Source organism: Kogia breviceps, chromosome 1 (assembly GCF_026419965.1).
Source record: "Kogia breviceps isolate mKogBre1 chromosome 1, mKogBre1 haplotype 1, whole genome shotgun sequence".
NCBI lineage: Eukaryota > Metazoa > Chordata > Mammalia > Artiodactyla > Physeteridae > Kogia > Kogia breviceps.
The window spans coordinates 158,610,044-158,635,188 of NC_081310.1; the positions used below are offsets into that span (position 1 = coordinate 158,610,044).

At 47.1% G+C, this 25,145-nt stretch overlaps 2 protein-coding genes and 1 long non-coding RNA gene across 19 annotated transcripts in view; 2 read left to right on the forward strand and 1 right to left on the reverse strand.

The window, feature by feature from the left end:
• ORC1 (origin recognition complex subunit 1) overlaps window positions 1-11,698 on the forward strand; it is a 35,222-nt gene extending 23,524 nt beyond the window's left edge. The window contains exons 15-20 of the mRNA XM_059038001.2: window positions 695-802; window positions 1,082-1,231; window positions 1,928-2,047; window positions 6,734-6,903; window positions 7,446-7,533; window positions 11,355-11,698. Of these exons, the coding sequence (XP_058893984.1) occupies window positions 695-802; window positions 1,082-1,231; window positions 1,928-2,047; window positions 6,734-6,903; window positions 7,446-7,533; window positions 11,355-11,549 (831 nt within the window). The 3' untranslated portion in view covers window positions 11,550-11,698. The remainder of the gene's footprint in view (window positions 1-694; window positions 803-1,081; window positions 1,232-1,927; window positions 2,048-6,733; window positions 6,904-7,445; window positions 7,534-11,354) is intronic.
• Window positions 1-15,271, reverse strand: LOC136792167 (uncharacterized). Its single transcript, XR_010835586.1, has 7 exons — window positions 15,215-15,271; window positions 11,439-11,534; window positions 4,823-6,504; window positions 2,563-2,642; window positions 1,964-2,129; window positions 1,497-1,683; window positions 1-1,308 (listed from the first exon to the last, which is right to left on the reverse strand). It is a non-coding gene; the product is annotated as an uncharacterized lncRNA (long non-coding RNA).
• Window positions 14,822-25,145, forward strand: part of CC2D1B (coiled-coil and C2 domain containing 1B) — a 27,882-nt gene continuing 17,558 nt past the window's right edge. For 3 of the 17 annotated variants that reach the window (XM_067007720.1, XM_067007695.1, XM_067007710.1), the window contains exons 1-17: window positions 14,855-14,986; window positions 16,972-17,094; window positions 18,229-18,373; window positions 19,506-19,609; window positions 19,985-20,140; window positions 20,581-20,706; window positions 20,908-21,067; window positions 21,263-21,444; window positions 21,626-21,701; window positions 21,793-21,903; window positions 21,986-22,116; window positions 22,327-22,399; window positions 22,600-22,736; window positions 23,164-23,281; window positions 23,362-23,534; window positions 23,942-24,067; window positions 25,079-25,137. In XM_067007720.1, coding sequence (XP_066863821.1) covers window positions 17,029-17,094; window positions 18,229-18,373; window positions 19,506-19,609; window positions 19,985-20,140; window positions 20,581-20,706; window positions 20,908-21,067; window positions 21,263-21,444; window positions 21,626-21,701; window positions 21,793-21,903; window positions 21,986-22,116; window positions 22,327-22,399; window positions 22,600-22,736; window positions 23,164-23,281; window positions 23,362-23,534; window positions 23,942-24,067; window positions 25,079-25,137 — 1,943 coding nt within the window. In that variant the 5' untranslated portion in view covers window positions 14,855-14,986; window positions 16,972-17,028. The other 14 variants (XM_067007754.1, XM_067007761.1, XM_067007690.1 and 11 more) reach the window with 13 other exon arrangements.

Sequence of the window (25,145 nt, forward strand, 5' to 3'; positions counted from 1 at the left end):
GGGGTTTTTTTGGCCACACGGCTTGCAGGATCCTAGTTCCCTGACCAGGGATCAAACCCAGGCCCTCGGTAGTGAAAACAGGGAGTCCCAGTCCCTGGACTGCCAGGGATTTCCCCGTTTGGGCTTTTTGGAAAGTACAGTTTCTGGGTGGCACATGAAAAGGGAAAGGTTTACTTAATTTTGTGCATATTACATGTTTACAACTTGCCAAGCATTGTCCTTTGTGTAGAGATAGCAAGGGCAAAGAAGGCAGAATTCCTACCCTCAAGGACCTTGAAGTCTAGGAGCTGGATAGGAATTTCTGGAAGCTAGTACTTACCAACATGGTGAAAACCATTTGTACATAGCAGGCATTGTGGCAAACCGGAAAAGGGGCTAGAGGTAGGCCGAAGTTTGCATCTCACTTTTTCATTCATTAGCTGTTATCCTGGAACAAGTAACGTCCAGTTACAGAGTCATACACTAATGATTTTGGCGGGGCTTCTGGGGCCAGCCTGTGGCTCATTTGCATTTCAAACACTATTGTCTCTCGTTGCCTTCTCTTCTCCTTCCTGTGGAAGGCAGAGGGTAGGATACTGAAGTCCTCAGGCTGAATAGCTTCCTCTGTATGCAGATTTAACTTTAAGCCCAGGGGAGTAAAGTCCTTACAATTCACCACACGTTCCTCCACCCGCCCCACCCCACCGCAATGCAGAAGCTGACGGGTCACCGGGCAACAGCTCACCATGCGGCAGAACTGCTGGCTAAGCGATTCTGCACTCGAGGGTCCTCTCAGGAAACCACTGTGCTGCTTGTGGATGAGGTAAGGAGGTGCCCATGGAAGGACTGGAGAAGAAGTGACATGGCACTTGATTGCAATGTTCCGGGAGCAAATACTGGGCGGGAGGAAAGTCCTGGCTCCCTTCTTCCTTCACTTTGGCTCATTCTCTGGTGGTGAGAGGCATGTGTCCATGATGTCCTTGCTGGTGGTGTGACCTGAGAGCGCATGAAGCTTAAGCAGTGGTAACAGGCTTCACTCCGGGGCCCCGACTCCATCTCTGTCTCTGTGGTTGACTCTGAGTCTCTCTCCATTTCCTGGCAGCTCGACCTTCTGTGGACTCAGAAGCAAGACGTAATGTACAATCTCTTTGACTGGCCCACTCACAAGGAGGCCCGGCTTGTGGTCCTGACCATTGCCAACACCATGGATCTGCCAGAGCGCATCATGATGAACCGGGTGTCCAGCCGACTGGTAGGGCCATTCTCAAGATCTTCTTACAGACCCATAAGCTGGGCCAAGGATTTCTCCGAAAATGAATACATAGGAATCTAAAATAAATAGGAAAAGTAAGAAATGTGATTTCTGAAATTCTTATAATTACTAAGTTGGAATTAAATATGCCACCATTGCATGGCTTTCTGCAAACATATCTTCTTGGTGTTCTGCTACCTCCACACTCTTAAACTGCACAGAGCCCTAAAGGTTTAATTATTTAAAAAAGTACTTAAGTGCTTACCCTTGTCAGGCAGTGTTAGATGCCAGGAGTATGGCTGTGAACGGGGCAGATACGGTCTCTGCCCTTGTGGACCTTGTGGTTCAGCAGGAGTGAAACCAGGAGCCAAGCGGGTGCATGTTGTAGAGGCGAAGATAGTCCCACCCACTCTAACGAGAGCACCTCTGCTCAGATCTCCTTGTAAATGACTCTAGTAGAATAAAAGATTCTTTTAAGCTAAATGAAAAAACAGTTGAGAGCTCCTGCCCTGCAGGATCCCACAGGCCATTGTCAGTAAGAAAAGGAGCTGGAAGCAGTGGCAGTCCTGGGATGAAATGTGTAACTTGTTACATGGGACTTGGAAATCAGGTTTGGGGACTTGCAGGTGGCTTTCCACCAGGACTATCCGAGTGGGAAATCCATAAACTTGTTCCTCTGTCATCTTGACTCCCCAGGGTCTAACCAGGATGTCCTTCCAGCCGTATACTCACAGCCAACTGCAACAGATCCTGGTGTCACGACTCCAACATTTAAAGGCCTTTGAGGATGATGCCATCCAGTTGGTAGCCAGGAAGGTAAGTCGCCTTTGGGGAGCTCCTAGTCACACGGACAGTTTTTGCTGAGCACCTGCCCATGTGAGGCCCTATGCTGAGTGCTCTGGAGATGAAGCAAAAATTAAGAAGTCCTGTAAAAACAAATACCAAAACATAGAAACAAAATTCTGAAAAATTCCTTAACCTTCTTATTGTATAACTAATTAGAGGGCTCTGAGTTTGGTGGGCTTATATACAAGAGAAGATGAATTGATTCAGGGAGCTTTGTATAATCAAAAGGGCAACATAGTGAATGAGGTAGACAAACCTGGTTTGAATTCTGGCTCTAATACTTTAATAAGCATGTGGAAGGTTACAGAAAAGTTACTTTAAAACTTCTTGGGCTGCAGTTTTCTTCTCTGAAAAATGGGAATAATAATAGTTACCTCATAGGGTCATTGTGAGAATTAAATGAGACCATGTCTGTAATGTACCTAGCAGGGTGCATGTTCCATGGTAGGTATGAAGTGTGGGATGCCTACCCCCTCCTGGCTTACCGGGAGAATGCCAATTGAGATTCCACTAAGACTTCTCCGAGGCTGCTGAGGAACAACTCAGGTTAAATGCCCACCTTGAGCTGAATGAAAGAAATCACACATCCACTGTATTTCAGCACTTAAAAGAGTTATAAACATGTTTCTAGTTTCTTACTGGAAACGATGTGAACTCTGAATGCCTATAGCAGCAACACACATCTGTAACACCTGTTCAAAGCTGGGTACTATATTAAGTATTAGGGTCAGAGGTGAGCGAGATATGGTGTTTATCTCCAAGCTTTGCTTTCTAGGAGAGAGATCCTCAAAGTTACTATCTAACCCTTCTGTTGGTAGAGTTTTCCACCTCTGCAATCATGCAGTTTCTAAAAGTTCTTTCTTTCCCCTCTGAATGGTCCTTTTTTTTTTTTGCGGTACGCGGGCCCCTCGCTGTTGTGGCCTCTCTCGTTGCAGAGCACAGGCTCCGGACGCGCAGGCTCAGCAGCCATGGCTCAGGGGCCCAGCCGCTCCGCGGCATGTGGGATCTTCCCAGACTGGGGCACGAACCGGTGTCCCCTGCATCGGCAGGCAGACTGTCAGCCACTGCGCCACCAGGGAAGCCCTGAATGGTCTTTTTATATACCATCCTACTTATTTGAGATTGTTTTCTCCCTTTTCCTCTAAGATGCTTTATCTGTTGGTTTTGGTCTCTATCCTGCATTATTATACTTTCCTCAGCTGCCTTTGTGGTCCACTGAGGTCTAAGGGTGGAGATTACAAAGCTGATTGGGAGCTCTGAGTATGTAAGTGGGGCTTGTTCATTGAGAGCTTCACTGAGGGGTAATCTGATCGGGCCAATTTCAGTATCTTTAGTTTATTCCCATATTTTCTGGGATAGTCAGATTTCAAAGAGTAGGCTTCCCCTGTCCTGCCTGCAGGGCAGTGTTCTAGGATCAGGGGAGGTGGGCTGGAGTCAGGGAGGGTGGAGGTCTTCAAATTCAGCATGCAAATACTAACCATCTATATTTAGTAAGGGACATCCCCTCCTCTGCAACAATACCTAGTATTTCTGGTCCAGAGACTTTTCTGTTTATCCTTGCTTGAGAATAAATTTCTGGTCTCCTGCCATGGTACATAAGAGGGATAATCTCCGGGGCAAAGAGTTTTATGGAAACAGTACAAATTACCAAGGCACAAAATTTTCTCACAGAGCCCTAAACCCTCCCTCAGTGGCCCTGATGTTTACCAACAGCATGAAATGGGGGAGAGGTCTAGGGCAAGGGTCAGCAAACTTTCTGTGAAGGGCCAGTAGTAAATGTTTTAGGCTTTCTGGGCCATAATGGTCTGTCACAACTATTCAACTCTGCCTTTGCATTGTGAAAGCAGCCATGTATTATATAATATGTAAACAAATGCACATAGCTGTGTTACAATAAAACTTTATTTACAAAAACATGTGGTAGGCCATAGTTTGCCGACTCCTGATCTAGGGCATCCGTTTCTTAACTTTCAACCAGTCCTCTTTATTTTAGCCAAACTTCTCCCTTTACCTCCAGTTCCAGTATCACTAACTCCTGAGCATTTTGAAGATTTTTAGTGTAACTTAGGTTTGTTCTTGGATTCCTCACTGCAGGCTTAGGAATGGGCTTTCTCAGTTTGCTAGGTTAACCAGTACCCTGCCACTTCTTTCCAACTTTCAGAATTATATTGTTTACTGCTCTCTAGTTGCTTCCTTTTCTTATTTAGGGTTCTTAGTCTTTAAACAAGGTTTCAGAAGACTTCAAATTTGGCTGCTGTTTTTACCCAAAACTCTTGCCTGTAATTTCAAACCTCTCTTTTATTTCTTAACATATAAACATATTGTTTATCTTATGATATCTGAAGTCTTTGTAGGTTTACTTCTGTTGATTGCTGATTCACATGTCTATATGGCCTTGTTTCCTTGTTTTGTGTGTCGATTTTTTTTTTTTTTAAACTGTATGCTCATGCTTCTTAAGAGCTTTATCTGAGAGGTGATTGAGGCCTGGGTTGAAGTTGAATTCGTTTAGTTTGTTTGTGCTTCTGTCAGTTACTGAGGGGCACTACCAACTGGGACCATTTTTAAACAAAATTCTCTACTTGAGGTCTTTAGGAGACAACATAAATTTGGGCTACAAATCCATGTGTGAGGGCTTGTGGTTGCAAAGACTCGGTGAGTTTTTGTCACCCTACACCCACCTAACGCCAAGGTCACAACAGGCCATTTTTCTTGCCATCCCTTCTGCGTGATAAGTCTTTCACTCACCTTCATACTGGGGCTGTAGTGGAGGTCGGGTCCCAAGTTTATGCAAGGTCTTTTCTTAGATTCCATGTTGGGTGGCCCCAGCTTTTTCTTTTGTCTCCCTCACCCCATCAGCAGTCAAAAAGAGTGCTTATGGTCGCCAAGGTTCACAGGTACCCTCAGAGTGGGAAGTGCTTTCGGTGTTTTCTAGCCTCCCAGGGTCACCTGTCCACTTTGATTCTAGGCCTCTGAGCAGCCCTTGAGTCCCTGCTATTAACCACTGTATGGTGCTGCTTCACACAGAGGAAAGGAGGAGTGAGAGGGCGGCAACATTCCCAGGACATCCTCACCAGCTGAATGTGGGAGATTAGAAGGAGGCAATAATATACGCTGGTGCTCGTGTTTCCGTCTTGGGTTACTGGAGAAGTGATTTTTGTTTTGAATGTCTTATATTTGAATTCTGAAAACAGAAATAGACACAAAACATTTAAAAACTCCTATAATCCTGTCTGTCACACTGAGTGAAGTAAGTCAGAAAGAGAAAAACAAATATTGTATATTAACGCATATATGTGGAGCCTAGAAAAATGGTACAGATGAACCTATTTGCAGGGCAGGAATAGAGATGCAGATGTACAGAGCAGACATGTGGACATAGGGGAGGGGTGGGGTGGGGAGGATGGGATGAACTGGGAGACCGGGATTTACATATACACACTGCCATGTGTAAAACAGATAGCTAGTGGGAACGTGCTGTATAGTGCAGGAAGCTCAGCTCGGTGCTCTGTGATGACCTAGTTGGGTGGGATGGGGTGGGGGAGGTCCAAGAGGGAGGGGATGTATGTATACATGTAGCTGACTCACTTCGTTGTACAGCAGAAACTAACACAACATTGTAAAGCAACTATACCTCAATTGAAAAAGAAGTCAAAAAATAAAGAAATAAAATCTCCTATAATCCCGCTTCCCAGAAATGACTCCTTTTAATGTCTTAGTTTTGGTGTGTGTATGCATGCACATGCATGTATGCGTATGCCTGTGCATGCATGTATTTGTATGCCTTTACGATTTGCTTTTTTAACCTTAATGTTTTATAATTGGAAGAAAATAGTTACTTTGGGATGCTATCAGGCAGGATGTCATCGCCTGTGATGGTTGTCAGGCGAATAATGGGGCTGCTGGCAAGCACCGGGAATATAGAAACAAATCCTTGCAGGCAATGGTGAGTCGAGGAGTTCCCTCAGTTAAATTTATAATGCAATAGCCCTCCTATGTCATCTTGGGAGAGAGTATAGAATTCCCCATAAAGGGAGCCCAGGAGCCCCTCAGTCTCTGTGCACATGGAAAAGAAGGCACAAAAGCAGAGCCATTGGCATGGGGGGTTGGTCTAATTCATCTAACCACAGATTCCTCTGGGTCCTCCAGCTTCATGGCTTCCTTCCCTCTTGATTCTGGTTCATTTAGCCATTGACCAGGTAGTTTCCAAAGTCCATCACATGCTGTGAGGGAGGCTCAGGCTGTGGCTTTATCTCCAAAATAGGCTCTACCTCAGCCTCTTGGCTTTTTCTCTTCATGCAAGGAACAAGACCCTTGTCTCCAGATGGTTCAGTAATGATCCTGGGCCAAAGGTCTCTTCTTTTAGATTTCTTCATTTTTCTAATATTAAATAAAGTTGAGAATTTCTGTCTCTTTCATTCTGGAATTATCTGTAAGGCCAAGAGAAAGGTGTGGACTTGGGGAAAAGTCCCAGACACAGTATAATAATTTATATCTGAGCTCCCACCAGGTTCCTAGCCAGGGCTAAGTACTTAATTTCATGCTTAAGTCCATTCCCAGCCCTGCCCTTCCTTTTTAGCTGAACATAGAATCAGCTGGTTTTTCTCCTGGGTTGAGACGGCAAGGGGATCTCAAGGAATAAAATGTTCCCTCTTGTAGGTAGCAGCCCTCTCTGGAGATGCACGACGCTGCCTGGACATTTGTAGGCGTGCCACAGAGATTTGTGAGTTCTCCTGCCAGAAGCCCGACTCCCCTGGCCTGGTCACTACAGCCCACTTACTGGAAGCAGTAGAGGAGATGTTTTCATCATCATACATCACTGCCATCAAGTAAGATGCTTCTGCTTCCTGACCCTGAACCTCCCTTGGAAGACCACTGGAGAGGGCCATGGAAGCATGCTTCCCTTTCAAAGCTTTTACTCATACACCCTGCATTTACTGACAGTGCTGTCCTTTTTCTTAAGGGGCATAGTCTAGTCAAAGAGACAGAAATGTAATCCTAGTATAATAGGAGAATAATTACCATGCATTGAGTTACACTATAGGTGTTTATGAAGTAAAGTGCTGTGGAAACAAGAAGAAGGAAGTAGCTACTTTTCTCACATTGAATGATATACTCAACCATGAAATGGGGGTGCTGGTACATGTCCAGATATAGTTGCTGCCCTTACTTCCAAAGTGCTATTTTTCATATTATTTTGAGACTTTGAGGGGAAGGGAAATCCTTGCCAAATCATATAGGAATATAGGAAGAAATAGTCCCAAGTTTTTTCCTCTCTCTTCTCCAAAGACACAGAGAAGTTTTATTTGGCTTTCCTTGGGTTGGTGGTACAGCCACTTAGGAGAATTCACATCTCCTCATTTTCTTTAAGGAATTCCTCCGTTCTGGAACAGAGCTTCCTGAGAGCCATCCTTGCAGAGTTCCGTCGATCAGGACTGGAGGAAGCAACATTTCAACAGGTGATTGATCTACTTTTTAAAAAATCCTATTTTGGTCTGGTGCCTTTAAAATATAATATGTGGGAAATTTTAACCACTGTGTAATAGTCTGTCTCTATTTTGTGCCAACCTGATTATGCTAAAGAATATGCACCTATTTTTATGTGATATTTAATTGAGTTGCATGAGAAGAGACCTTTAGCAAATGGTTTCTGCATATTAGATTGAGGCTTTACTATGTGCCAGATACTTTTCTGGGAGTGGGAGATCCAAACATGAGCAAGACAAAAGTTGCTGCCCTGATACAGCTTATGGTATAGTGTGGGGCAAAGCTTTCAGAACAAGCCTTGTTTAAAAGCAAATCACAACCATCACCCTGATACCAAATCCAGACAAAGATGTCACAAAGAAAGAAAACTACAGGCCAATATCATTGATGAACATAGATATAAAAATCCTCAACAAAAAAAAAAAAAAAAAAAAAATCCTCAACAAAATACTAGCAAACAGAATCCAACAGCACATTAAAAGTATCATATACCCTGATCAAGTAGGGTTTATCCCAGGAATGCAAGGATTCTTCAATATATGCAAATCAATCAATGTAATAAACCATATTAATAAATTGAAGGAGAAAAACCATATGGTCATCTCAATAGATGCAGAAAAAGCTTTCGACAAAACTCAACACCCATTTATGATAGAAACCCTCCAGAAAGTAGGCATAGTGGGAACTTACCTGAACATAATAAAGGCCATATATGACAAACCACAGCCAACATAACTCTCAATGGTGAAAAACTGAAACCATTTCCACTAAGATCAGGAAAAAGACAAGGTTGCCCACTCTCACCACTGTTATTCAACATAGTTTTGGAAGTTTTAGCCACAGCAATCAGAGAAGAAAAATAAATAAAAGGGATCCAAATCAGAAAAGAAGAAGTAAAGCTGTCACTGTTTGCAGATGACATCATACTATACATAGAGAATCCTAAAGATGCTACCAGAAAACTACGAGAGCTAATCAATGAATTTGGTAAAGTAGCAGGATACAAAATTAATGCACAGAAATCTCTTGCATTCCTATACACTAATGATGAAAAATCTGAAAGAGAAATTAAGGAAACACTCCCATTTACCATGCAACAAAATGAATAAAATACCTAGGAATAAACCTACCTTAGGAGACAAAAGACCTGTATGCAGAAAATTATAAGACACTGATGAAAGAAATTAAAGATGATACAAACAGATAGAGAGATATACCATGTTCTTGGATTGGAAGAATCAACATTGTGAAAATGACTCTACTACCCAAAGCAATCTACAGATTCAATGCAATCCCTATCAATCTACCAATGGCATTTTTCACAGAACTAGGACAAAAAATTTCACAATCTGTATGGAAATACAAAAGACCCCAAATAACCAAAGCAATCTTGAAAAAGAAAAACGGAGCTGGAGTAATCAGGCTCCCAGACTTCAGACTATACTACCAAGCTACAGTAATCAAGACAGTATGGTACTGGCATAAAAACAGAAATATAGATCAGTGGAACAGGATAGAAAGCCCAGAGATAAACCCACACACATATGGTCACCTTATTTTTGATAAAGGAGGCAAGAATATACGATGGAGAAAAGATAGCCTGTTTAATAAGTGGTACTGGGAAAACTGGACAGCTACGTGTAAAAGAATGAAATTAGAACACTCCCTAACACCATATACAAAAATAAACTCAAAATGGATTAGAGACCTAAATGTAAGGCCAGACACTATCAAACTCTTAGAGGAAAACATAGGCAGAACACTCTATGACATAAATCACAGCAAGATCCTTTTTGACCCACCTCCTAGAGAAATGGAAATAAAAACAAAAATAAACAAATAGGACCTAGTGAAACTTAAAAGCTTTTGCACAGCAAAGGAAATCATAAACAAGATGAAAAGACAAACCTCAGAATGGGAGGAAATATTTGCATGTGAAGCACCTGACAAAGGATTAATCTCCAAAATTTACAAGCAGCTCATGCAGCTCAATATCAAAAAAACAAACAACCCAATCCAAAAATGGGCAGAAGACCTAAATAGACATTTTTCCAAAGAAGATATACAGATTGCCAACAAACACATGAAAGAATGCTCAACATCACTAATCATTAGAGAAATGCAAATCAAAACTACAATGTGGTATCACCTCACACCAGTCAGAGTGGCCATCATCAAAAAATCTACAAGAAATAAATGTTGGAGAGGGTGTGGAGAAAAGGGAACCCTCCTGCACTGTTGGTGGGAATGTAAATTGATACAGCCACTATGGAGAACAGTATGGAGGTTCCTTAAAAAACTAAAAATAGAATTACCATATGACCCAGCAATCCCACTACTGGGCATATATCCGGAGAAAACCATAATTCAAAAAGACACATGCACCCCAATGTTCACTACAGCACTATTTACAATAGCCAGGTCATGGAAGCAACCTAAATGCCCATCAACAAACAAATGGATAAAGAAGATGTGGCACATATAATATTACTCAGCCATATAAAGAAACGAAATTGAGTTATTTGTAGTGAGGTGGATGGACCTAGAGTCTGTCATACAGAGTGAAGTAAGTCAGAAAGACAAAAACAAATACCGTATGCTAACACATATATATGGAATCTAAAAAAAAAAAAAAAAAAAAAAAGTATAGGAATAAATACGCAGATGTAGAGAATGGACCTGAGGACACAGGGAGGGGAAGGATAAGCTGGGATGAAGTGAGAGAGTAGCATTGACATATATACACTACCAAATGTAAAATAGATAGCTAGTGGGAAGCAGCTGCATAGCACAGGGAGAGCAGCTCGGTGCTTCTTGACCACCTAGGGGGTGGGATAGGGTGGGTTGGAGGGAGACGCAAGAAGAAGGAGATATGGGGATGTATGTATGTCTATAGCTGATTCACTTCGTTATAAAGCAGAAACTAACACACTATTGTAAGCAGTTATACTCCAATAAAGATGTTAAAAAAATCACAAAGATCAAACACTCTGAGAATAATTTCAACTATATCAAGTAAAAGGAATCATTAGGGCTTGGGCCTTAGTGGTTTATTAAAGGTGTTTAAGTATATACCTGGGAGTTTGTATATCTGTGTGTATGAGTATGTTTTAGACAAATAGAGATGTCAGGAAAAATTTTCTTTCCAGCTGTTTATTTCCTTTCAGCTTTTCTTCTTTAAATTCTTTTTTAAACATTTAGTCGCTAGTCATGTTTTGCCCGTTTTTGTTTTTGTAAAGCCTGAGACAGCTCTTCTGCAGAGAGTGACCTGTATTCTCTCTAGGCCTTTGTGCTTTTCCAAGGGACATGCCTTGGCACCTGCTCACTGTTTCTGCCAAGGAAAATGCCCTTATAGCAAAATTTGACTTGAATTATGACAGTCTCAGTAGGAACGCTCAGCACCTGGAGATGAGGACTGTTTGTATAACTGTGACAGTTACTAAGCATATTATATCTATTAACTCAGTTACTAAGCATATTATATCTATTAAGTCAAGAAGGATATTGTAGTATATTTAATAGATAAAACTGAAGCTCAAAAAGTGAAATAACTGGCCCAGGTTGCTTATTTAGGTAATTGGCAGAACCAGGGTTCAGACCTGCTGTTGTCTGATTCCGAGGCCAGTACTACATTCTGCCCTTGTGTTTGTGCCCCAGTGGGGCACATGCCTGCTGGGGTACTGAGTATCCTGGAAAAGAAGTGTCTCATTTTCCCAAAAGAAGAAATAATGATTGAATACAGACCCAGGACTACCTTCTGGCAGCTGACCTCAGGTTTGTTCTTTGTTTCTAGGTTTACAGTCAACACGTGGCACTGTGCAGGATGGAGGGTCTCCCGTACCCCACCATGTCAGAGACCATGGCGGTGTGCTCTCACCTAGGCTCCTGCCGCCTCCTCCTTGTGGAGCCCAGCAGGAATGACCTGCTCCTTCGCGTGCGGCTCAACGTCAGCCAGGATGACGTTCTATATGCTCTGAAAGAAGAGTGAAGGGCTTCACAAGGAAGAACTGTGATCTGCTGTTTTTAAAGAGCCCTATTTCTATTTCCTAAGCACATGGAATCATTGTAGCAAAGTATACTGAACAGCAATGGCTGTCATGTATTTGGGGATTTTCCATTAAATAATTTGCTTTTTCTGGAGTGTTTGGGAAGTTTTATAGTCATTACAAACATCAAATTATAAAACCAAACCATCCTTCCTACACTAGGCACTCTCTCTGGGTTTTATTTCTGTTAGTAGCCCTGACATTTATTTAATGGTAACATACCATGTATATAAATACAAGCACACAATTACGGTATCTATATAAAATAGTGTCAGGAGAGTAAGTAAGAAATTACTTATATTGGTTGCCTCTGGGAAAGAACTAGATGGCTACCTTCAGGGTTAGAGGAAGACATTCACTGTATGTCATTATGTATCTCTTAACTTTTGAAGAATGTGAGTGTAATATACTTGGCACATAAAAAAGAACCGCTGGAAATAATATCAGTAATAAATAATCCCTAGTAACAAATAGCTAGAAAATGGAATTTTTTAAAAGATACCATTTATCATAAAAACAAATCTTTAAATAAAAAATACTTAGATGGCACAGAAAATATAAGGTACCTGGAATAAATCTAATAAATGTAATTAATCTCTAAATAGAAATCAATTCCAATTAAAATCTTGGTAGGGTTTTTTTGTATAACTGCCAAGTTAATTCTGATAAACCAACAATAGAACAAACTGACATCTAAAACCTCACATCAGCTACTGAGAAAATACATCGTCCATGTCATAGTCCTGCCAGAAAGGGTTGACCTGAATCTACTGATGAGAAAAATTATCAGGTAAATCAAAATTGAGGGAAAAATATTAAAGCAATGGTTCCTCTTCAAAAATATTCATATCACAAAAGAAGAAAAAAATGGAGAAACTTCTAAACTAAAAGAGACTAGAGAAATGAGAGCTAAATAGCTAAGTAGACTGTAAGAACCTTGATTGGGTCATGGATTTAAGAGATACAAACAGTTATAAGCATTATTATGGACTATATTCATATTATGTAATAGGATTATGTAAATGTTAAATTTTGTGGGTGACAAATTATTGTGGTTGTGTAGGAGAATGTCCTTGTTCTTAGGAGAATCATGATAAGACATTTATGAATGAAATATAACATTTGCAACTAATTAAACAGCTCAAAAAATACATAGATACATATATTTATAACTGCTCATAAAGGACTAAGGATCAGTATCAGAATATTTTAAAGCATTATACAATAAGAAAAAGGAAAATGAGTAAATAAGGCATCCACAGAATAAGAAATATGACCAACAAAATGGGAACATAGTAAAAGAGGCCTGCAAGTCAAAACACTTTCACATTAAAAAATCTCTCCATGGTGATATAGAACAATTGGAAACCAAATGCCCCATTGATGTAAGTGTAAATTAGAACAACTGCATTGAAGATAATTTGGAAATATTTAGTCTATAAAATCCTATGAGCTCCCAATTTCACTCCTAGGAATATACCCTAGAGAAACACATGTATACACCAGGAATTATATACAGGAACATTCATAGCACTGTAGTGGCAAGCCATTGGAAAAGTGAATTATCTTCATACTGTGAGATAACATACAGAAATGAAAAATAAAGTGATAAGTATCAATGGATGACGCTAAAAACAAGGTCGAGTAAAAAAAGGAGTTGAATATTTGCAGTGATAACAATGATATAATGTCAAAGCTTGCAAAAAAATACTATGGTTTGCTTAAGGATGTACACATACATAGTAGAAATGCTCAGGAACAATAAACGCCAAATTCAGGAGAGTGAATATCTCTTTGGGAAAGGGTTGTAACATGAGAGGTGGCGAAGTGGCTTCAAGCATATTGTACTGTTTTTTTGTTTTTTTTAAGGTACGCGGGCCTCGCACTGCTGTGGCCTCTCCCGTTGCAGAGCACAGGCTCCGGACGCGCAGGCTCCGGACGCGCAGGCTCAGTGGCCATGGCTCACCGGCCCAGCCGCTCCGCGGCATGTGGGATCTTTCCGGTCCGGGACACGAACCCGTGTCCCCTGCATCGGCAGGCGGACTCTCAACCACTGCGCCACCAGGGAAGCCCTGTACTGGTTTTTCTTAAACTTGTGGTAAGTGCCCATGTATTTGTTAATTCACACAAGAAATAGTAACTATTTATTTAGTGCCTACTGTGTACCATGCACTGCTCTCGACACTGAAGTTAAAGAACAAACAAAAGCTCCTGCTTTTATGGAGTTTGCATTCTAGCAAATTTGAAATATTGTATATTTTTGTATGTCTTAAATGTTTCATTATAAAACATTTTAAAGTTTAATGAGAAGAAATATGGGAGTGAAACTTCCATTTTATTTCTTTTCAACATTCTTTTTTTTTTTTTGGTTGCTCTACCTTATGGCTTGCAGCCTCTTAGTTCCCAGACCAAGAACTGCAGTCGGGGCCTCAGCAGTGAGGGCACAGAGTCCTAACCTCTGGACCACGAGGGAGTTCCCTGAACCTTCCATTTTAAAATAGTAAAGACGGTCTCTTCTTCAAGAAATCACCAAAAAGCAATAAGGAGGTGGAAAAGCTCTTTGTCCAAGGAAACTAGAAGATAAAAGTTTAGGAAATAGGCAGGAGGAAGTGATTTGCAAGGTTTTAGATGGAAGATTCCTTCCCCCTACCCTCCAATTGCATTGCATTGCCCTGCCGGATAGGGGAGTAAGAACTTATGTTAAAAGACAGTAACAACTGTCTGAAGTGACTTTATAAAGAGGTGCAATATGACACTGCCTGTCATATTGTAAGTATTCAACCCGCCTTCTGACTGGAAAAGGTACATTTAAGTGCTGAATGATTAAGAAGAAGATGGTGAGCCCCATTTCTCTTTCTTAGAGACTCAGTTACATAGGACACTGAGGAAGATGGTGAGCAGAGAAACCGCTCCTCTAGTGCGGAGGCTGCACCATCCTCACCTCCACGCCGAGAGGGGCGGGGACGAGGACTTGAGGGCTTGCGCCCAAACAGCTTCAGAGTGGGAGTGAGGGAGAAGCTTGGCGGGTAAATTGTGTTAATAAATGGGCAAGGACAGGGAGCAAACCTGTTGCATTTGCACAAGCAGCCGGACAACCCTGAACGGTACAACGCCACTCAGAAAACTTCGCGTTACCTGCCCCAAAGCGCCTGCGCACTGAAAACCCCACCCTTGGAGTCACCTGCTGGAGCGCCGCGCCCGCTTTGCCTTGCGCATGCGTAATACGCGCCGCACCAGCCGTGGAATCACGTGTTAGAGCGCGAGGCGCCTCCCGCCGGGGCGCTTCCTGTCGCGGCTTCCTCGGCGGCCCAGGGGCCGCGGGAGGCCTGGGTTGTCCCCGGCGGGAGAAGGCCCGGGTCGGTTTCGGATCCCCCGCGAGGTATGCCGCGATCCCGCCCTCTGGCGAGGGAAGAGGAGGGGACGGCGGGGGAGATGGAGGCGGCTGGGCAGGGCAGGGCGGCGCGTCCTGCAGCTCGGGAGTGGGGTCCCCGGCTTCCCCTCCCCTGCGCACTCCCTGCCTTTCTCTCTCCTGAGCCCGGGCCTGGTACAGCACCGCTGCCCCCAGCCCCGTGCCCCCGGAGCCGCAGACTTGGCGCGTCTCACTGACCTGCTCACTCCGTGTCACCCGCTCAGTTGACCGTCAGCCGTTCACGCAAGTCACTGATATCTGTCGTCTGGAGTCTTCCTGAGCGCCCCCTCCCGTGAGCGCACATGCAGTTAACCTCCGAGCCCTGTTGATTTTACCCCCTAACTCGAGTCGGTCCACTTCTCTCCATCCCCAACGCCGCCCCCACGCTCTCTCAGCTTCTCCCCTTTCGCCGAGACCGTTGCAAGATGCTCGGTGCCGAGACGGCTTCCAGCCTGGGTTCGCCCTCCTACTTCCTTTCTGCAGCCAGAGGGATGTTTCTGAATCGCCAACCTGATCGCATCACGTCCATTGCCTTCAAAATCATGCCCAAACTCCTTTACGCTTAAAGGTTTTTCTCTTTTGCTCCTTGCTCACATTTTCAGCTTCGCTTGTACCATTTCTTGTCTCACACTTTATGCCCCACTAATCCCAGTTTAGTTTTCCTGTGCAGGTCAAGCTGTTGTCACCTCAGAACCATTATCAGGTTGTTCCCTATGTTTGGAATCCTATTCCCCTTCCTTTCCCCGAAAATCTTCATAACTCAGCACTGGCACCACCGTCTCCAAGAAGCCTTTTCTCTTTGCTGGGTAAGGGGCTGTCCCTGGGCACCCATGGTCCCTGGTGCAGCCCTGTGTGGGTTTTGTCCAGTGATGAGGGTCTCTCCGCCATGTAAATGTTCTTTGAGGACTGACATCATGTCAGATTCATTCTTGCGCTCCCAATGCCCAGGACACTCTGATGCACAGTAGGTTCTATGAATGGTTGTGAGGTCTCTGAGTGAATCAGAATGCTGAGTCCGATTTCTCTAGAGCAGAACTGTCCAATAGAACTTTCTGCAGTGATGAAAATGTTCATTATTTGTGCTGGCTGATGGTAGCCACTAGCTGAGGAACAGGATTTTTTTTTTTTTTTTTTTTTTTGTGTGTGTGTGTGTGGTATGCGGGCCTCACTGTGTGGCCTCTCCCGTTGCGGAGCACAGGCTCCGGACGCGCAGGCTCAGCGGCCATGGCTCACGGGCCCAGCCGCTCCGCGGCATGTGGGATCTTCCCGGACCGGGGCACGAACCCGTGTCCCCTGCATCGGCAGGCGGATTCTCTACCACTGCGCCACCAGGGAAGCCCAGGAACAGGATTTTTTTTTTTTTTTTTGGCGATACGCGGGCCTCTCACTGCTGTGGCCTCTCCCGTTGCGGAGCACAGGCTCCGGACGCGCAGGCTCAGCGGCCATGGCCCACGGGCCCAGCCGCTCCGCGGCACGTGGGATCCTCCCGGACCGGGGCACAAACCCGTGTCTCCTGCATCAGCAGGCGGACTCTCAACCACTGCGCCACCAGGGAAGCCCAGGAACAGGATTTTTAACTTGATTAAATTTAAACATAAATAGCCACATATGGCTACTGTGTTTAACAGCACAGTTTTAGAGCCTTTCTGAATCCTCCCCAGCCTTATACCCACCCTGTACCTAGAGTTATTTCCCTGAATCTGCCTTCTTAAGCCACTCACCACTCAACCACTTGGGTTTAATCCAAATTTGTCAGTCAGTTCGGTAACTTTTTATTGTGTCCACACTCCTCCCTTAAACCTGTTAACAGGTGGCCACGTCCCTTTCATCTTCCATGGTGCTTGCTTCAGTGCTATACTTCCAGGTCTGGTGTTTCAGCCTTGGGTGTTAAGCACTGCCTTCTTTCTCTGAGTTGGGAGTTTACTAATCACACCCATTGGGGGCGGGGCTTGTAGGCTGCTCCAGTCTGAGCCTCTTCGACCCCCCATTAGACAAGTGTCCAGGCTGCCAAGATGCCAGGGCCAAGACCTCGGAAGGGCCCTCAGGCCAGTGACCAGGGTGTGGCAGCTGCCAAGCAGGTACGGATATACAGCCTCCTTCACCTTCACCTTCACCTCTGGGTCAGTCTGAGCGTGAGGGTCTCTGACAACTCGGGCAAACTGGGTCACCTGTGTGGTTTCCCTGTTCGTCTAGAGACTTTGAGCCATGCCTCCTGGAGTTGGCAGAACGCTTAGAGACCCTCTGACCCGCCCCTGCCACACACATGTGGGAGATGAGGCCTGATCTCTCGTGTGTTTCAACCCAGGCTTCCTCCTGCCATGGCCACCTCCATATGAATGATCTGGAGGGTTCAAGAACTGCCAGAGTTTAGGGTGTTCTGGTGGAGTCTCAGTGCTCTCATGGATTCCTCATTTAGGGCCACAGCTTTGCTTGCCCACAACTTGGGCTGTGGCCCAAGTCGGGGACTGATGGAGTCTCTAATTTTCTCCCTTTATTTCTTCTGGGTGCAAGTTCTGAGACTTCTTAGCCCATTTTTATTGTCTTAAAAGAGGCAGGTAAGGGAGGTGGTAGGATAAAGGGCATAGACTCAAGACACAGGACCTTATTTTAAATTCTAGCTCTGCCACTTACAAGGCTGTCTCAGTTTCATCTGAAAATGGAGATAAAAATAGGACCTACCTTTACTTAGAGTAGTCAAATTCATAGAGACAAAGAGTAGAATAGTGGTTGGGGGGGGGATGGGGAGTTGTTTAATGGGTAGAGTTTCAGTTTTGCAAGATAAGAAGTGTTCTGTGAATGGATGGTGGTGATTGCTGCATAACAATGTGGATGTACTTAACGCCACTGAACTCTACACTTAAAAATTGTTAAGATGGTAGTTTTCATGCTACATGTGTTTTACCACAATTTAAAAGAAAATAGGACGTATCTCAGGATAATGAGAAGTAACTGAGATAATCACATAGAGTGCTACTACATACCCTGCCTGGCAGCTAGTGCTGTTATTGTTGCTAGTAATCGTAATGGTAGTGTGGTCTTACTGGGTTCTTTGTAGAGTCACCAGGGAAATAAGCGTCCCGGGGATAATGTTGCAGGCCTCAGTTTCCCTTTCTGCACATTAGTCCCCACAGACAGCGAAGGAGCCGCTGAGCTCCTGGAGGCTGGCTCTGGGGCTGGGCTCCACCCTCTGCCTCGTGTGTGTCTCTTCTCAGCTTGGGCTGTTTATGGAGTTTAGCCCTGAGGACGTGCTGCTGGGAATGGAGGAGACTGAAGATGATGGGGACCTGGAGGCTGAGCTGCTGGCCCTCACTGGGGAAGTGGGGACCACAGGCAAGAAGCCAGCACCCAAGGGGCAGGGTGAGTTTGGAGCACTTGATGCTGGGACCAGGTGGGCTCTGCAGTGGGTGGGGAGGGTCCTCTCCTCACAGCTGTGGGGAGCCAGCCAGATCATCCAGTCCTTCTGATATCCATGTCCCTTCTGCAGCATTCTCACCAAGAGGCCATCTTGCCCTGCTCACTTGCCTGTGTGATGGGGAGCTCGCTCCTTTCTGGACTGTGCCCTCTCCCTTGTGGACAGTCAGCAGTCTGAGTCGCAGGCTGACTCAGGTCCCTATCCTTAGCCCTAGCCAGGGCCTGGTATAGACTAGGGGCTCAGCACAGACTGAATTGGGCACATAATGAGTGCACAGAAATTGTGTCGAATGAATAAGTGGTATGTCCCTCCCCAGCTTAGAAGAGGACAGAGACCTGAAGCCTGGGAGGGTCAGAGGGTCTAAACCAGGAACCCTTAGAGAGAACCATCTCCCATCCCATGTGCTCCTGAGCTGAGGACAAGGAGAGGACCCAAGAAGCGGCTCACTGTTCTGGGAGAACAATGGCCATCACTTCTCTCTCAGTCCAAACCTGCTTTGGGTTTCATGAGCCTGGGTTTGAATCTTGGCTCTGCCATTTACCAGGATTGCAATGTTAGGAAATTAATAAAGTTCTCAGTTTACTCATACATAAAATGTGGATAGTATTACCTGTCTTTTTTTTTGGCTACACTGCACAGCTTGTGGGATCTTAGTTCCCCAACCAGGGATGGAACCCAGGCCCTCGGCAGTGAAAGCGCAGAGTCCTAACCTCTGGACTGCCAGGAATTGCCAGTATTACCTATCTTGCACAATTACTGTGAAGCTCAAATGAATGTTAAAAATCTTTATATATATGTGAAAGGTGTGGTTAGGGGGAATGGATGGATATGTCTGTGAATAACTACCACAGCAAAAGTGCCAAGAAAGGAGCAGCTTGTTGCCTGTTGGAGGGCCTGGAAAGGTTTCCCTGCTGAGGGTCTTCTGTGCTGGGTCATAAAGGAAAAGCAGAGGTGGGACTTTGGCTGTGGGAAGGAAGGAGGATTTCTACCTGGGTGTGTCTACCAGCTCAGTGGATTGAAGACCCTCCTTTACTCCTTGGGAATCTTTTCTGAGTTGTTGTGACCCTCTTCCCCCAGCCCCCCTGCCTATGGCCCACATCGAGAAGTTGGCGGCGGACTGTATGCGGGATGTGGAGGAGGAGGAGGAGGAGGAAGGGCTGGAGGAGGATGCAGACTTGCTGGTGCGTCTGCCGGGCTGCTGTTGGAGGGCTCTGTGGTCAAGCCTGTGGAGGAGGCCTGGGGTTTTTCCCTTTGTGTGCTCTGATGTTGACTGAGTGCCTTGCCCTTCTTGGGCCCTTTTCCTGACTCTATGGTGTGAGATCTGTCCCCTTTGATGTGTGGTCTGAGCTCTGTACTTGGGGATTCTCAGATTTGGAGGCTTCACTGATTTCAAGCCTATCCCTGGTCAGATTAAAGGAGTGTTTTGGTGAAGGGGACTTTCAGGCACAGTGAGTGATACTGGGAAATACTGCTGGGGGAGAGTGTCCTTGATTCTCAGGTCCTGCCGTGGGTATGGTCATGAGGCTCCCCAGCTCCTGGGACTTGTGTCTCCCCAGACTGAGCTGCAGGAGGTCCTGGGTGCAGATGAGGAGGCTGGGCCCTTGGATGGTGATGAGACAGCCAGCCCAGGTGGCTCTGAGGAGAAGGAACAGGAAAACATTGAATCTCCAGTGCAGACAGCTCTCCTAACAGCTCCAGTCCCAGCGGCTCAGGTGGGTTCTGGAGGGGTCCAGTGTGCCTTTGTCCATGTCCTTTGTGCCTGCATGTCCATGTATAGCACACACGGAACACGGCTTGCCTAGGAAGACTGTGGTAACCCTTTCCAGGGCCCTCCTTCAGCAGCTGCCCCAAGCAGAGGCTGAGCCCAAGAAACTCCTTGGTGGTTGCCGGCCTCAAAGGCCTCTCTGTTCTCCCAGACCGCCCCCTGCAGCCATTTCCTGGCCTCCACAGATTGTCTGGGCCTCTGTGTTTGCCTCTGACATGGCCTCTGGCCTCTCCAGTGAGTCTTTGCCTCCCACCTTGAGGCTTTTAGGTTCTTCCTTCTCCTTGAATCCAAGAGCTTCGTTTTCCAGGGAAGCTTCCTTGCAGGGAGAGAGCAGCAAGGGCCTAGCTGGCCCTGGAGAGGCCAGGCCCTGAACTCAAGTACCTACAGGCTGGAGGGCCTCAGGGGCTGCAGGCTCTGCTGGAGGATCGGATCCACAACTACCAGGAGGCGGTGGCCAGTGCCAAGGAGACAGGTGAAGCAGCCAAAGCCAGACGCTGTGAGCGCGGCCTGAAGGTGGGTTGGGCTCGGCTGGGGAGCAGGGCTAGTAGTGGGGCTGAGGGCAGAGAGGGCAGAGGGTGAGGCACGGGAGGAGCTTGGGCCAGCAGAGGGGAAGCCTCCCCGCCAGCCTCACGGAGGTGAAGGACCCTTGGCCTGTCTTTGAGCAGGGTCCAGGCCGTGATGGCTGGCTAGGTTTCTGGTTCTTCTCTCCCTCAGACTCTGGAGTCCCAGCTGGCTGCTGTGAGGAAAGGCAGGAAGATCAGTGAGGATGAGATCCCACCTCCAGTGGCCTTGGGCAAGAGGCCCCTGGCCCCTCAGGAAACAACCAACAGGAGCCCTGAAGCAGAACCCCCAGCTCCCCACTCCGTGGAGCCAGGTATCTGGAGAGAGTCAGATCCCATCCTGGTTCCCAAGGTCAGAGCCCAGGGCCTGCCTCCCCATCCTGCCGTTGTTCCCTTGCTGTCAGTCACACCTTCCCTAAGAGGTCCTCAGGCCAACTAGATCTGGAGGCACTGGTGACCTTCTTCTTTGACCTTCATGTCCTCTCTGTGGACTTTTTGTTTCTCCATAGACAACCCCTCCCAGCCTGAGACAAGCCTCTTGGGCAGCCCCAGTATTTCTGGCCCCCCTGATTCAGACGCAGACCCACGGGCCTTGCTGTTGGCCCGACAGAGAGAGTACAAAGTGGCTGCCCTGAACGCCAAGCGGGCTGGAGACCTAGATCGTGCCCGAGAGCTCATGAAGATTGGGAAGGTATGGCATCTGGTTCAGAGGTCCTGTGTCCAATCCCTCATTTCACAGATGGGGCGGTGACCTGCTCAAGGTCACACAACTAGACTGGACTTCAGTGAGACTGGCCTGAGGGGGAGTTTTTCAGCCCAGATCCTTGGGATTCCCTGGCTTATGCCCACACCTGCTTTTCTTCCTACTGCAGAGATTTGGGGCCGTCCTGGAGGCCCTGGAGAAGGGGCAGCCTGTGGACCTGAGTGCCATGCCCCCAGCACCTGAGGGTCAGTGTGGGAATGGGAGTGGGGAGCCTGCTCAGGCTGGGGCTGGCCAGGCACCCCACCCATACCTACACCTCTGCTCTGGGTCCCCCAGACCTGAAGCCCCTCCCACAGGCTTCCAAGGCCTCCACAGCACCCTCAGATGTACACCCAGCAGTGGAGCGAGTGCAGCCAGTGATGGCCCCTGACATCCCGGCCACCCCAGGTAGGAACAGATGATGCTACCATGGAGTGGGGGCCTGGGGGGAGGCAGGCAGAGCTGAGGCCATCTCCTTTCTCCTTTCAAGTGGCCCCTAGTGAGCCACAGACAGTGCTGGACGCCCTGCAGCAGAGGCTGAACAAGTACCGTGAGGCAGGCGCCCAGGCTCGGGGCAGCAGGGATGAGCGCAAGGCCCGGATGCACGAGCGCATTGCCAAGGTGGGCCTGCAGCGTCCCTCCCCGGCTGGCTGCTGTCTGTCTGCTCCCTGGTCTTTGAGTTTTCATCTGTCTGTCTCTCTCTGGAGCTCTTGCCGCCTCAGGGGCTCTTTTTCCTCCTGGGGCTGCTGTCTTTGTCCTCTTCTGTCTCTCCCTGATTGGAGCCTGCAGACTGCTGCCCACCATCAGTTTCCCCCCTTCCTTCCCTTGCAGCAATATCAAGATGCCATTCGAGCCCACCGAGCAGGACGGAAAGTTGACTTTGCTGAGTTGCCTGTTCCTCCAGGTGAGTGGGGCTTGGCCTGGGGGCTTATGAGGTCCCTGAGCAGGATCGGGGGAAGGGGAAATGATTTCTCACAGATCTGCCTCTGCTCTGGGGGAGCCACCCATCCCAGCCATGCCCAGGAGGACCCACACAGGACCGGCAGCAATCTGGTGCCTCCCCAAGGCTACCCGAGCCCTCTCCCTGTTGTCTCTCTTCTACAGGATTCCCCCCTATACCTGGCTGGGAGCCCACTATGGGTACTGAGGAGGATGTGGTGGCAGCTACTTTAGCAGCTGCCCAGAAACTGGCCTCCTCAGAGGATACAGCCCCCGCAGAGGAAGATGAGGACGAGGACAAGGTTTGGCTGAGTGCCCGAGGCTCCAGGGGTTGGTGGGGGGAAACAGCAGATGAGGGATGAACCCAAACACTGGTGTCCATACTAACAAGCCCAGCAAGGTAGATATTCTTTCTTCTACTTCACAGAGAAAAAACTTGGGCAAGGGCACCCAGCTAGGAATTAGCAGAGCTGGATTCAGACCAAGGTGTTTCTGACTCCAGGGCCCAGGTTTGATCCCCATTACCCTGCTGTCTCATATTGGGGGGTTAGCTCAGAGAGCTTTTGAGGCTTCTTCTAGCTCTGAGACTCTCTAGGGCCCACGAGGGAAAGCCATTCATTTCAGGTCATGCAGTGAGTAGTACAGTGTTAGGAAGAGAGCCCAGGTCTGCAAACTGCCATGGCCGGGGTGGGGAACAGCCTCCTGTGACAGCCTCCTGGGCACTTGCAGGATGAGCCCCCAGCCAAGGCCCCAGTGGCCAGGAAGCCAGCACAGCCTCTGGTCCCTTCATCCCGGCCCCTGCCTGAGCCCAAAGCCTCGAGTTCTAAGGAGTCACTGAGTCCAGCTGGTGAGTTGGGGAGAAGAGGGATGGAGTGAAGGCTCCAGTGAGAGGCAGGCATGGCTCTAACCAGTGTCCCCTCCCTCCAGTGCGAGAGCAGGTGGCCCTGCTGCAGGCACGGAGACTGCAGTACCAGAGGGCAGCCCTGCAGGCCAAGCGTGGCCAGGACCTGGAGCAGGCCAAAGCCCATCTGCGGGTGGCCAAATCCCTTGAGGCTCAGATCATCCAGGTGCGAGCTGGCCGACCTGTGGACCTCGCCAAGGTGAGTGTCGCCTGGTTAACGAGCAGCAGGACTTCTCAGGCAGAGAGGTGGGTGGCCGGCTGCACATGCAGACTGTGAGCAAGGTTGCTGCTTGGAGGAGGTGGGACCTGAATAGGATGTGGTGACAGCTGAGAAGGCCTTGTGCTTATGCGTCTCTCTGTCCCATGACCCCAAGAGAGGCCAGGGGAGGCCAGGGGGGCTGCCTGTGGTGAGAGCTGACCAGGTCGGGCAAGGCCAGAGGAAAGCAGAGCATTGTATCAGCCTGTGATAGGATGGCAGGCAATGAGCTCCCATCACTGGAGGTTACTAGAAGCTGGAGAAACATTTAGTTTGGATTCCTGTGTCTGTTAGGCTCAGTAGAAAAATCTGACTCTTGAGGCCCCTGAGGGGCCTTGTGACCTGGGCAGGTGCCTTCACCCTTAACGGATGAGGAGGGTGACTTCATCCTGATCCACCATGAGGACCTGCGACTCTCTCAGAAGGCTGAGGAGGTGTATGCCCAGCTACAAAGAATGCTTCTGGAGCAACATGAGGTCAGTAGACTGCTTGTCTGTCCTCCCCTTTCAGTACCCGCAGCTTCCCCTTGGTGAAAGGCAAGATAGGATTCAAATTCTAGCTCTTCTACTTACTTGGCTGTGTGATCTTGGGTAAAGCACTTCCCTTCTCTGAACCACATTTTCCTCATCTATAAAATGGATGATTAATGCCCCTCTTGCAGGGTGGTTATGAAGTTCAAACAGACTGGAGGGGGAATTACTTTGAAGATGGGAGGAAGAAGTGTTTGGGGAGACAGATATGTGTGTGTGTGTGTGTGTGTGTGTGTATATATATATATATATATATATATATATATATATATATGTAAGGTATACATAGATGTATAATTGGGTGTATGTGTATCTATCTGAACGGCTGCCTACAAGTCTGCTTTCTAAAGTGATGTTTCTATTAGGTTTTTTAAAAAAATTTTATTAATTAGTTTATTTTTGGCTGCCTTGGGTCTTTTGTGCTGCACGTGGGCTTTCTCTGATTGCAGCGAGCTGGGGCTACTCTTCATTGCTGTGTGCGGGCTTCTCATTGCCGTGGCTTCTCTTGTTGTGGAGCACGGGCTCTAGCACAGGCTTCAGTAGTTGTGGCACACGGGCTCAGTAGTTGTGGCTCGTGGGCTCTAAGGCGCAGGCTCAGTAGTTCTGGCGCATGGGCTTAGTTGCTCCGCGGCATGTGGGATCTGCCCGGACCAGGGCTCGAACTCGTGTCCCCTGCATTGGCAGGCGGATTCTTAACCACTGTGCCACCAGGGAAGTCCCTTTCTGTTAGGTTTTAAAGAATAGGAGTTTGTAAGGGAATTTAGGGGAATGGCTATCCTTAGGTGAGGAAACGGCAAAAACTCAGAGAAGTGCAATGGGACTTGGGAGCAGTGAACTTGAGGTACGTGTTGGAGGAGAGGGGTGAGGCTACAGAAGGTTGGACCTTTCAGGCCTCGAAGGCCAACCTAGACGGGTCCTGCTCTGGACTCTGGATTCACTCTGAGCCCCCATTTTCAGAAGTGTGTGCTGTTCTCCAAGCAGTTTATGCACCAGGGCAATGTGGCCGAGACTACCCGGTAAGTGC